We start from the raw sequence: 13,266 nt of genomic DNA, 5'->3' as shown, positions 1-13,266 counted from the left end.
TTGTGAAACAACGACTGAGGTACTCAAATGAGAACGATGAAAGTACTTATGTTAGAATGAAGAAACAGAGATTGAATGTAAAGTGGCGAGGTTGCGCCGAATGTCCAAATGACTATGTTAATCTGCCCCAATGGGCACCAATGTCCCAATGTGGACGCTTCCAAACGCGATCTTCCAACATACCATGTGATACCCCAAACCGACTCTTCCAACAGTTTCGATCATTAGCAACTGATCTTCTAGATAGTCATGCTAATATCCTATCTTTTCAGCAAGCCCTGCGCAAAACTTGCCACTATGCGACTCTCAGAATGTCCACCCTCCCAGAATCACACCCACTGGCAAATGGCATCAAGACTGCTTTCAATTAATGCAAAAAGAGGGAATTCACAAAGCAGAAATGGCACCCATCGCCGCTACACTAACTCTTCAATGAGTTCAGAATAGACCCAGGAAAGATGGAGAAGATCCTACCTGTCCGCCACTTCCCCAAATGGGAATCAGATACAGCCATAAGCATTGCGAGGAGAGAGAAGGATGCTGTGAGGAAGAAGAACGAAGCCAAGGAGGACCTGAGGGTCTACTCTGACGGGTCAGCAGTGGATGGAGGAGTAGGCGGGGCGGCAGTTCTGATGAGAGGGAACATGGTAGTCAGCGAGAGAATATTCCACTTGGGAAGCGAGAGGGAACACACCATGTATGAGGCAGAGATAGTGGGTATGATCCCGGCGGTAGAGCTGTTGAGGGAGGCAGGAGGAGAAGGAACAATGGCCCTTGGGGTGGACAACCGGGCAGCAATCAGAGCCACCAATGCCTTCCAATCACAGCCCGGTCACTACCTCATCAATACATTCCACGACGACCTTAGAATGCTCCTTCCAGACAGAGATGGCAGGAAACTCACTATCAGAAGGACTCCAGGCCATAAGGGCATAGCAGGGAATGAAGCCGCAGACGTATGCACGAAAAGGGAAGCCAGGAGGGACACTTCAGATGGCCACCTCCTCCCCAGATCACTCCAAATCAGACCAAACCTCCCCATCAAGCTACTGCACAGCAAAGCAAACGTTCAACATGAAGATCAAGTGCGAGGCGAAATCAATAATGCAACAATTGCCATAGTATGAAAGAATGCACACCATAGACCCATCCACTCCATCTAGCCACTTCTCAAACCTAATCAAAGACTTCCCTGCCACCACTGCTTGCTCCTCTTCTAGCTTTGCACCGGACACACCCCTCTCAACAAACATCTGCACCGCATATCCAAATCTCCCACAGCATGCTGCCTGCAATGCAACAAACATGAGGAAACAGTCAAGGACTTCCTACTTGTATGCCCACATTACACACAACAATGTGCAGCACTTCATCAAGAAGCTAGAACTGGCATAAGTCAACTTCACCAGCTTCTTAACAATGACAGCTTCATCAAACCTTTATTCCAATACATTGCCTGCATGAGAAGACTTGAACAGACTTTGAGAGATGTCTCTCTCTCCAAGAAGAATAGCGACAACAACAAATAAAGCTGCACAGACCCACCCACTGCAGTCCACTGCCCAACCTCAAATGTCTCAACAGACATAACCGTCCTCACTAATGCTGTGACCATTAGCAAAGACACCGCAACCCAATGACGCAAACTGAAACAGTAAATAGTGTATGTATTGTCTACTATAGGGCTCTGCCCCACTAGATAATAAACAAGGATACCAAAAAAAAGTACATAACATGATGGTCGGAAGTTTATCTCAAGAATCACTGAAATGATTGCTCAGCTGCTCACATCTATTTGCAGATGCATGAGCATTATGGACATGGCAAAATCACTTGCACATGACTCCATTAAGGTTAACTCAGCTCATTGGAACAGGCTTGCATTTCTAGTGCATTTTCATCCTACTATTAGATATTGTGGTTATAATAATCTGCAATAGTTAGTGGCACTGCTTACATGTCTTTATGATTAATATTAGTGACTACAAGACTATTTCACTCAAGGACCTTTATTTGCCTTTTCTTATTTTGTCTCTTCACACTGCTGTCCATGCTAGAATTGGACTGAAGCTTGGCATCAACATTGACAGCATTGAGTATGAGATGTTAGGTGAAGAAAAAGTTCTGTATGACCAGGATGAAGGCTAGGAAATGCACAATACAGAAACTGCTGGCAATGAAGCTATTGACAATGGTTATTTAGCTAATGGTACCAAAGGGTTGGAGGATAATTTATGTAATAATGATGATGCAGACCAGGGTTATGAGCCCAAGGATAACAAGGAGCCTGATACAACTCCATATAGTAGAGCTCTTGCTGAGAACAACTCTGGCTTTGGGGACAATAGCAAGCCTACCATTTTTAGTTTAGGAAAATTTTAGAATTTTGTTGATACTTTGTTCAAGAACATTCACAAAGTTATCAAGCAGGAGGTAGTAGACAATCATCAGGGTACTGTTCCCCACATACATAATTGAAACCATGTTTCAGCAGTAAATATTTCATGATTTAAACTTACATATTGTTGCTTATTATTGCCAAGAATACTCATAGAATATTTCCAAAAGGACCTGACTGATTTCCCTGGTAACATGGTTGTTCCTAAGCTCCTCACAAACAACAGTCCCCAGTGGTAGACCATTATTCATAACAACCTCCTGTGGAATGAGGATCAGTGATGTTCATTCTAGTGCTGCTTCTTTTCCATCACTCCATATATTATACTCATTTTTACTGCTAATGTTTTTTGTCTATATCTAAACTGTTGTAATGCAATGTTTCAATTTGTGGCCTATTTTATTTGCTCAGATGGCTCAACTCTTGTAATGGCATGAACATATCTGTAGCTTTGCTACAATAGTCAATGTTGGTGAGATCAGAATGGTGTACAAAATATCAATTAGATATGGTTCACATCTGAAACTCTATGTATACAACCTATGGAAACTGACCTATGTGATAGGTATGTGTAAGATACTTCTGCCAGGTGCTATATAAGACCTTCCCAAAATCACTGATACTTATATTAACTATAACTCTGGTCACTAGGGTATTAATGGTGCCTCTAATGACTCTTTTGGTAGTTGTAAGCATGTCTCACAACCCCTTTGCCTCCTTGCTTCCTTATAGATATATCATATTGCTCGGCAAGAGGTACCAAGAAAGACATTAGACCAAGGCAGCAGTGAGGTCAGCCACAGAGGGCTCCTTTTTTCTTTGTTAAATTCAATTTATATCCATTACAGTAATATATTTTATATCAGACACTACTAGCTGGTCTAAGGAGTCCCTGCCCCTGCATGAGTGTTACCCCTGCAGGTCTGCCATTCCCACCAGCTGTTTTAGATGTGTTGCCTTTCAAAGATAAGTGACTGTTCTCTCTGGAATATGGGTATGTAAGTATCTTTCTATCCTAGGTTGTCATCTGAAGTGTATACTCAACCACCAAGGCAGTTTGTGTTCTAAGTGAGTCCAAGGAACGAGGACGAACATAGAATGTCGTCTATGCGGCAGATGTCCTTGTTGGGACATCTCTTCTTTGCTTCATACTACTACTACCAAACTACTTGTACTTAATGTTTCATAGTCGGAGTACTCGTTCTTTCACTTTCTTTACAAAAGGTAGCAAACTTAGTTCATTCTACACTAAATATGCCTCGTCTATCCAGTGACCCGAATCTTAGTATCTGCCCAAACTATGCAGATGACGCATTTGTCAACACATGACTTCAGCTTACCAATGAGAACATCAATGGGGCTCAAGCCATCATAGTTCTTAGGAATATATGGCAAGCAGATAATATTGCTGCCAAGGCCCAATGGCGAGCACAAGTAGAAGAGGACAGGGAACGATGTGAGCACGTACAAAGACTCAACAAAGAGGAACAAGAAAGACAAAAACAGGACCACTGTGATGAGGACGAAGCAGCACAGAAGGAGGATAGGAAAAAGAACAAGTTCAAGTACACTGTCATTCCAGACCTTGATGTTCCTACAAAACCCGTAATCATCCCGTCTTCATATGTGATTCGAAAACTCGACAAAGGAGACTATGTCGAACTCTGGTATTTCACCAACACCGGTCTTGATGAGGCGAAGCTCAAAAGCTCCATTGATGAAGATGCCATGGTCATGGTAACCTTAGCAGGGGGAGAGACAGCATGGGTATCAGCAGCTTCAATGCAAAATGCTGGAGCTGTTATTGATGATCGACACCTTACATTTGAAGACTTTTGTTAAGCATGCCCACGCATTATTGAAGCCATGCAAGAGGCTTCCTGGCCTGCGGACCATGTCAAGATGATGGCTATGTTTTGGCGAAACTTACAGGTCCATGACTTTCACTCAATGCGTGACCCCCTCGCGCAGAAGGCACTGCTCGTCTATCAAGCAGAGCAGCGAAAACGCTGGCACATCACTGTCAAGTCTATGGCAGGAGCATATGATCTGTCGCGAATTAATGAAGTACTCTTAGAGCATACAAGATCTAATCTCTACCTCGACGAATGTACGAAACAAGACAACCAGTGCGATTACAGGGTCAGGATTTCGTTCATAGAGCCAAATGATCATACACTAACAATCTACATTCCTTTGTTATATATCTATGAATTGAATTGAAATGATTTTGAACCTCTACCATATGCCACACGCCGCACGCCACATGCTACATGCCACATGCCTGTTAAGAACGTGCTCAAAGGTCGGATCCGAAGGGCTTGGCTTCAGCTTGTGCACTGCGCCCCTTACCCAAGTACGTGCCCCTAACTTCTGAGGGCTGTCAAACAATGTCCGAAGGTTACTGGACGATGTCCGGAGGGCGTCGGGCGATGTCCGGAGTCCGATGTCCGATGCGCGGGAATTCTGGCGGATGTTCGGGAACAAGAGATAAGACTAATCCAGACGAAGTCCGAACTAGAAAGGAAACAGCGGAGGACTACCAGAGGTAGAGGCGGAGGTGACAAGTCTATAGGAATCAATCCTAAGATGAGCGGAGGTCGACGAGAGAGAAACTCAAGTCGGACGGAGGAGGGAATGAGCAGAGTCTAAGATGATATTCGAACTAAGGATGTACATAGATTCTACAGGGTTTATATACTACTGAGGACTTATCGGAGAACAGAGACGCGCAGTCTGAAGCTATACAAAGCTGTGGACGGAGCGTATAGAAAAGTCAAACACTAGTCTATCGGAAAATAGTAAATGAACCCGGAGATTAGAACAGATGAAAATAAAGGCGGAAATGAAATGAGGTACAGAAAATGATATCGTCTAACTGGAGTAGGAATGTACAAAGGGATAAGGCGCAGAAGTTAGACGCGGTGTAGAGACTCATGCCTCTCATGGTGTGATATGGCACTTGTCACTAGGGAGTTCATTGCACGAACTTGCAGCACCATTCTGTGTGCTATCTGCAGCTATCCCTATATGAGGCGCAGCTTTCCCGCGCTTTCCCGCGCTTGATCGCCCTATAGCGCCAGCCATCCGGAAGCATCCATCCACTGTCCACCAAGTTCTCTAGTGCGTATGTTTCCATTTCTCTTATCTGTGTATCATTCCACCCTTAATTTGGACCCTTACTTACATATAGCTTTACATACCTTACTCGGTAGCGCTTCGGCTCCGCGTGACAGCGCTTAGGCGCCGTATATAAGCGCCAGCATTACATACTATTAAAAAACTTTCGAACTTAGACTTTACCTCCTACTTACCCATCTACTACCTAGCAGAATATAGTAGCAATCTATTCCTTGGCACCTCGCACTCACATCTCTTGTTATTCATCATATCACCACTTAAGCAAACTCACTCTTACTCTCACTTGTTTCCGCTCACGCGCGCGCGTACCTTCAACTTTCCCGCGCCTCACATTGGCCGACCAGTAGCGCCTACTACCAGATCCTTGCTGCACTCGCTTCCCCTTTAGGGTCGAACGCACTTGTCGTCTCAGGTATAGCAGACTAGGCAACGCACGACCTCACAACATTTACAGATACAGTTTGGAGCATTGTTTGTTCCTCCCTGTATTGTTGTTTCTACAGCGGGTCAGATCCGGACATAGATAGACGTCGGCCGGATCCGGACTTCCGGAAATGATGTGTGTGATACGTCCAGATCCGGAACACGGGATATGACAATGCCACACATTACGCCTCATTACCACTACATGCTTCACTTGCATTCTACTCTGATTCCATCATCAGATGGATCAAAGGATCAACGCTCTCATAACAGGATCTTCGCATAATCAGAGCCATGGAAACAAGGACAATAGATACTCGACACGAGACTCACGTCAACGTTCAAAGTCACCACATTCAGGCAAAGATTCATGTGAATGCACTCCATCTCCAGAGGCGAATAAATGTTCGCGGCAGGATTTTCGAAGCAGCGCAAGTGGAAATCCCCTATCCACTTGCGCTGTCTGCTTTGGAAGACACTGCCACAAAATTATTGAATGCAAGGCAACCAAAATGTGGGACCAGGCATCAGACACCCTATGTGTTCGAGTCGGAAGAATCCTCACCATGCGAGACAGTTGGCCAATTTGCAGTGATTGGCAACGAGTTACAGGATGCAGCAAAACCACTCATGACCGTCGACACATCTGTTCAGGTTGTACTTCCTCCTCTCATGGAGCACAGACTTGCTCTCGAGCACAGAAAGCATGAAGCCCTCACTCCATATGATGCGGATGCCTGGGAGCTTTGCCTTACACAAGTGGGGCTCATTGATAGATATGCACATATTCCTGAAGGTCTTCGTCGAGGCTTTAATCTTAATTTTCCTGTTATTACATCCACTCAGACTCCGCCGAATAAAGATTCCATCCTCATCTATAAGAACGAATTCATGTCCATTATCCATTCCAAAATTCAAAAAGATAGATACATCGGTCCATGCACAGCAGCTGAAATCAAGAATCTCATTGGCCCATTCCAGTCATCTCCCTTCTCTATTATTCCAAAGCCCGGCTGACCAGGATGTTTTCACATCATACAAGACTACTCTTTTCCACACGCACCCTCAGTCGGATTTCCTAATCCATCAATCAATTCTTGTATTAATTTGGACGATTTTCCCAGTACCTGGGGAACGTTCCACACAGTTGCACTTATCATTAGTCGACTACCACCTGGATCACAGATGGCTACAAGGGACGTTTCGGAAGCTTATCACACAATCCCTTTACATCATTCTCAATGGCCAGGGGCTGTGGTCTGAATTTCCGATGACCAATTCTGCATTAACACATGCACATGTTTTGGAGTATCTCCCTCAGCTGGAGCTTACGGTTGCCTTGCAGATGCAGGACTTGATATCTTTAGATCTCATGGCATTGGTCCTACGTTGCGATGGGTCGATGACCATTTATTCTTTCGAATACAAACCGAATTCCTTGAGGAGTATAATGAGCAGTGTAGACAATGGCACGACGAAATTATCCAAAGAGGAAGTCATCAAGATGAAAGCCGAATATGGTTTGGCAGGCACATTTTTGATGATGGGATGATTGAAGAGTTTGATGAAGATTGTAGATTTCCGATCCTCAATTTATCAAGTGCCTCACTGCGTTCACCAGAAGACGGTGCATTCACCTTTAATTTCGACGATATTGATCGATCTTCTCGTACCACATGAATTCCTTGGGAACCGCAGAAAGATGCCCACTTCGCATATTCCAACTTGTACATTGGTTTTACTTGGGATCTCGCATGCAATCTGGTTTATCTCGCAAATGAAAAGAAGTCAAAGTATCTTAACGCAGTATGAGAATGGCAGGGTCGTGTCTCACATATTCTCAGTGACATACAAAAGCTGTATGGTAAACTCATTCACGTCTCTTTGGTCTATCCACAAGGCCGCGCATATCTCACAAACCTCGAGGTTATGCTGTGGGTCTGTCTTAACTGTCCATTCTTACCTCATTGGCCGGTCAAAGGCCTGGCAGAAGATCTCAATTGGTGGACAGACCTGTTACAAAGCAACTTCGTTGGTCAAAACATCCCAAAACCACTCACGCTATACGACGCAGCAGCTTTTTTGGATGCTAGCTCTGGTATTGGTATTGGTATTATCATTGGGAAGAAGTGGAGAGCTTGGAAGTTATATCCCAGGTGGTCAACTCTCGATGGACAAAAAGATATCGGTTGGGTGGAAGCAGTCGGCTTCGAGCTTCTCATTCGACACATTAGTACCTTGGATAGACCAGAATGACACTTCCATGTCTATGGAGACAACCAAGGGGTCATCGAAGGCTGGAAGAATGGGAGAAGTCGTAACAAAGCCATCAACCAAGTCTTCCAACGACTTTTCAAATTCTTATCCGGCTTACCATCTACACACTCTTTCCATCCAACATACGTCACCAGTAACTCCAATCCAGCCAATGCTCCTTCCCGAGGAATCTATGGCAACACAGAGTTACTCCTCGCACCCATCCCCATTCCCAGACCACTTCATCGTTTCATCTATGATCCCTTCGACGTCACAGCAATCAGATCATAACAGTCCAGAATCTTCAGTTCATCTACTATCCAACGTTCCCACAACCTCTTTGGTAGCATCAAACGAGACTTGCAGACCAGCTAGCATGAGACATGATCAACAAAAGCAGAGGAACCTCACCCGTTTCACAACACCAATCACAGCTGTGGCCTCACTTTCGAAACCTCCATTGTACAAAGCAGGACTCACCCCAGCAATATCCTCATTGTGTCCACACTGTGTAGCTCGCGATCGACTCAAGCTTTGGTGTCCAGCAGAAAGTCGGTCAATTCGGAATGCAGATGGAAACATTCTCACTATCACAGATGATGACCTACAACGAGTTCTCACTGTCATGAACTCCTCATGGGCACAAGGCATGAGGGAATCATATGGGGCAGGTCTGTTAGTTTTTCACGTCTTCTGTGACACATGAAGCATCCCAGAACATCAGTGATGCCCCGTTAATACTCTCACCATGCTCACTTTCATTGTGAGCTGTGCCAGGGCATATGCAGGGAAAACATTGGGAAATTATGTCTTTGGCATTCGGGCCTGGCATATTCTGCATGGTCAAGCATGGAAGGTAGAACAAGGTGAACTCAAGTCAGCGCTAGATGGCGCAGCCAATGAAGCCCCCGCGGGATCAAAACACGCAAAGAGAGAACCATTTACAGGCGCATTTATTATCCAAATCCGAACTGGCCTTAATCTGGAATCACCTCTCGATGCTGCCATCTTTGCATGCCTAACTAGCTCATTCTATTTGCTCGCTCGGCTTGGAGAGTTGACTGTAAAATCAATCAAGGCTTTCACACCAACTCAACACGTTAAACGGGCAGACATACAATTGGATGGGGAAGATTGTCATGGTTTGCGAGTTTCTAAGATTCGGATACCACGGACGAAGTCATCAGCGACGGGTGAAGACATTTATTGGGCAGCTCAAACGGACTTATCAGATCCCAAAGCGGCACTCGTTAATCACTTCACGATCAATAATCCTTCTTCCGACAATCATTTATTTGCATGGAGACATCCAAATGGCATGCGACCATTGATGCAAGGAGCTTTCCTAAAGAGAATTGGAGATATTACCAGACACGGCGGCTGCCCAGAGTTGAAGGGTCATAGCATTCGGATTGGTGGAACACTTGAATATCTATTGTGTGGGATCCCATTCGACGTCGTAAAGTCAATGGGAAGATGGTCAAGCGAAGCCTTCACTATCTATTTGTGCAACCACGCTATGATAATGGCACCTTACCTGCAAGATACCCCAATAATTGAACCCTTCACTCGTTATACAATGCCACAGCTGTGCTAGCCTTGAGGTGTGTCTCGCCCCGCTCCTTATAACGGGGAGTCCAGGCTGCGCCTGACGCGTCGCTGGGCTCCTTATGCATGTGGGAATCACGGCTCATCTTGATCTCTTAGGTTTGGAGCGTTGTTTCTGGCCGAAAGCCCCTTTGGGGCTTTGCCCAAATACCTATATGCATCTCTCAATTTGTTCTCAGATATTATGTTCCTAACAATTAATCTGATGTTTCTTCTCTCACCAGAACAGATGAATAGAACACATAGAGTAGAAACTGACATCTATGTGGTCTCATAGAGGTCTAATCCTCTGACACTCTAATCACCTTCTAAGCATAGCACGACCTATATCTCATTCCCGTGCACTTGGTGTTCCATCGGCCACTTGTGTGTGCAAGCGCTTCAGATGTGCATTGGTGCACGCATCCTTGGTTCCATCACTTGTTCTCTGTCCATCCATTCCATGTCTGTTTGGTTTGTTAGTGCATATTCCTATCCTATTCTCATGTATTCTGGCAGTATCTCTGGTGCTTGCACACACATTCCATATGTTGTGTTATGGACCCTTACATTACATATTATCACATATTCGCTGTAGGTGAGAAATATAAAGTGGAGGAAAATAGGTGGTGTGAAATATACTCAGATGGTCCTCTGTGTGCAAGCTAATGTTGGCCCAAGGGGATTGCTACTGAGAAGGTTCCTCTATGTATATAATGGAGGGAAAACACTGAACTGGGCACTTAGTCAAACCTAGTAAGGCACTGTAGTACTCGGCCTCCAGGCGTGTGGGTGGTTGGAGTGCAGCAGCTCTAAACAAGTTGGAAGACAAATAGACAGAGGTTCTAGTAAGATGTGATGAGTGGTGCTTATATACACTCAGACACTTAGTGTTGGTCAGTGGTTACAACGAAGATTTAGACTTAGAGTCCAATGATGTGCGGGAAGAAGATAATCATTATACAGAGAGACAGGAGTATATATATTCTATCTAAGTAATGCTTAAGTGCTAAAGCAAACAGCTGGCAAAGCGAGTACATGATAACATGTAATATAAGGGTCCATAACACAACATATGGAATGTGTGCACAAGCACCAGAGATATGTCAGAATATATGGAAATATGATAGGAATACTCACTGACGAACCAAACAGACATGGAATGAATGGATGGAGGACAAATGACGGAACCAAGGATGCATGTGCCGATGCATGTCCAAAGCGCTCATGTGCACGAGCAGCCAACAAAGTGCAAAGTGTGTGGGAAAGAGATATGAGTCGCACTGTGCTAGGAAGGTGATTATAACGTCAGAGAAATAGACCTTTATGAGGCCACAGAGATGTCAGTCTCTACATCGCTTCACTTCCTGGTTCACCTCAGCACTTGACAGCACTTAGCGATACTCAGATAGTTTTCATGTATTCTCTCCTCTCTTAACAAGTGACCACCATCTTCTCGCACTTGGATGGACTCTAAGTCTAAATCTCCATCATAACTGCCAACTGACACTAAGCACCTGAATGTATATGAGCGCCAATCATCACACTCTTACTAGAACTTCTTTCCATTTGTTTTTGGCTCATCTAGAGTCACTGTCCTCCAACCACCCGCATGTGTGCCATCATGCCTTATCAATTAGTAGCACTCTCACTTTCTCGTGTTTCACATACCATTGCATGTCTTACCAGGCTTGACTAAGCGCCTGATTTAGTATTTCCCTCCATTATATACATAAAGGAACCTTCTCAGTAGCAATCCCCTTGGGCCAACATTAGCTTGCATACAGAGGACCATCTGAGTACATCTCACACCACCCACTTTCCACTCCTTTACATTTCTTACCTACAGCGGTCAAGGGTGCTACTTTTAAACCTGTGTGATAGCCTTTCAGCACTCAGCAGTGTAAATAGCATGGGAGTATGTCTGTTGGTGGGTCAAGAGTTGGAATCACAACTTTCAGTGCATTAACCTTACAATATTGAATATGATGTTTGGACAAGTTAGCATATGACTAAGAATGTAAACAAATTTTATAACTAAGGTTACCAATCATCTGCTCCATAGTCCACTATGAGAAGCAGATCAAAGGACCCTTTGTGATAGCCTCAGGTGTGAGATATCTAAGTGAATATGCTCATGGTTGAATGAAATGGAGGTGGTTAATATGATGCTAATAGTATAGGAGTCTAAACTTCTTGAACTGTTTGAGCATCTTGTGAGCTTCACATAAGTCAGCTGCAAGAATTTGTATTGCTGTATGATTTGAATTCTATGAACAACCTTGTAAAAGTTCTTCTAGTTTTTCAAATGTTCTATGTATATTTGACAAACACAGAGAAGAAAATTAACATTATTTTAAGCTGTTATTTAACAGACAATAAATGAAAAATACAGCATTATCCTTAAAGGAACATGATCAATTTTTGCATCATGTCCCACACACAGAAAATCATTAAAATATGAATTACTTTATTTTGACAGACAAAATGAGGGGAAAATTCCATCTTCTCAATCAATGTTTTTTGAATATTTGGTGAAGGAAAATGGGAAAATGCCTGCAGTGCCACCTATTTAAACTTATCTTCTTGGCCTTACTGAGAGAATTCAAGCAGAAACTAATAAAATCAAATTTACTCTTCTTTCTGTCTGCAGAAAACTTGTACTTCATGAATGTCAGTTGGCCTTGTTCCAACAATGCACACCCTGATATTGTATACATGAGGTTACCAAGCACACAACTGTTACTCCTTATCAAATTGCTGACACATCCTTTGGGACAGATGGCTACCAAGTTAGCCCTACAATTTAATTAATATTAGTTATCATAGTTATTATTAAACTTACCACAAAGGCTTATAACAGAAGGCACTACCTTATTAATAACCTTCTTGATAAGGCATTTGGACCACAGAAGATGATGCAATTGCATTGGGAAAAAATAATGCCTTTAATAATTTTTCTCTTGAGCAGTTATAGACTTATTCATAAGCGACTATACTAACCTCAACAATGTCAGCAAATGATGCAGCATTGGATGGGCCAGCAGTGGCTGTAAGAGTATAAGTATGCATTTGATGAGAGGGTACTGCATAGAGTTTTAATGATAGTGTTGGAGGCATGTGTTGAGAGTGTTGGCATCTTTTGGAAGATTTTGCAGGATTCAATGTTTATTATCAATGTTAAAATATGTCATGAGATAGTATGAAACACTTACATGTATAATGTTTGAGTTTGGTATCTCATCTGCTATTGAATTATATATTAGTGTATGTATGACATCAGTATCATTGTCTAGTCAATGATGTATAGGTCTGGTAAGACAGTTCAGTATTATTGGAGGTTGCATGAGCACCAGATCTACCATTAAGCTTGCAGCCCCAGACAACAAGTTTCTGCAGCCAGCATCAGACAGCAAGTTGCCATAGCTAGTGTCTTGGTAGTTGTATATGTTTGAGGGATC

At 43.6% G+C, this 13,266-nt stretch overlaps 2 protein-coding genes across 2 annotated transcripts; both read left to right on the top strand.

Annotated features, from left to right (window-relative positions):
- Positions 1–644: 644 nt before the first annotated feature.
- Positions 645–1,127, top strand: HD556DRAFT_1231883 (uncharacterized protein; the record flags this gene model as incomplete). Its single annotated transcript, XM_041297470.1, has 1 exon — positions 645–1,127. One exon carries the CDS (start codon positions 645–647, stop codon positions 1,125–1,127), a length of 483 nt encoding a protein of 160 aa, XP_041163399.1.
- Positions 1,128–3,730: 2,603 nt separating this feature from the next.
- HD556DRAFT_1231844 (uncharacterized protein) lies at positions 3,731–4,240 on the top strand (the record flags this gene model as incomplete). Its single annotated transcript, XM_041297465.1, has 1 exon — positions 3,731–4,240. A coding segment is annotated over one exon (510 nt), but the record flags the coding sequence as incomplete, so codon positions are not given.
- Between the last annotated feature and the right edge of the window lie 9,026 nt (positions 4,241–13,266).

Source organism: Suillus plorans (assembly GCF_016647745.1).
Source record: "Suillus plorans strain S12 chromosome Unknown HD556scaffold_12, whole genome shotgun sequence".
Lineage (NCBI taxonomy): Eukaryota > Fungi > Basidiomycota > Agaricomycetes > Boletales > Suillaceae > Suillus > Suillus plorans.
The sequence above is the reverse complement of the archived record's forward strand: the minus strand, read 5'-3'. Positions and strand labels throughout refer to the sequence as shown.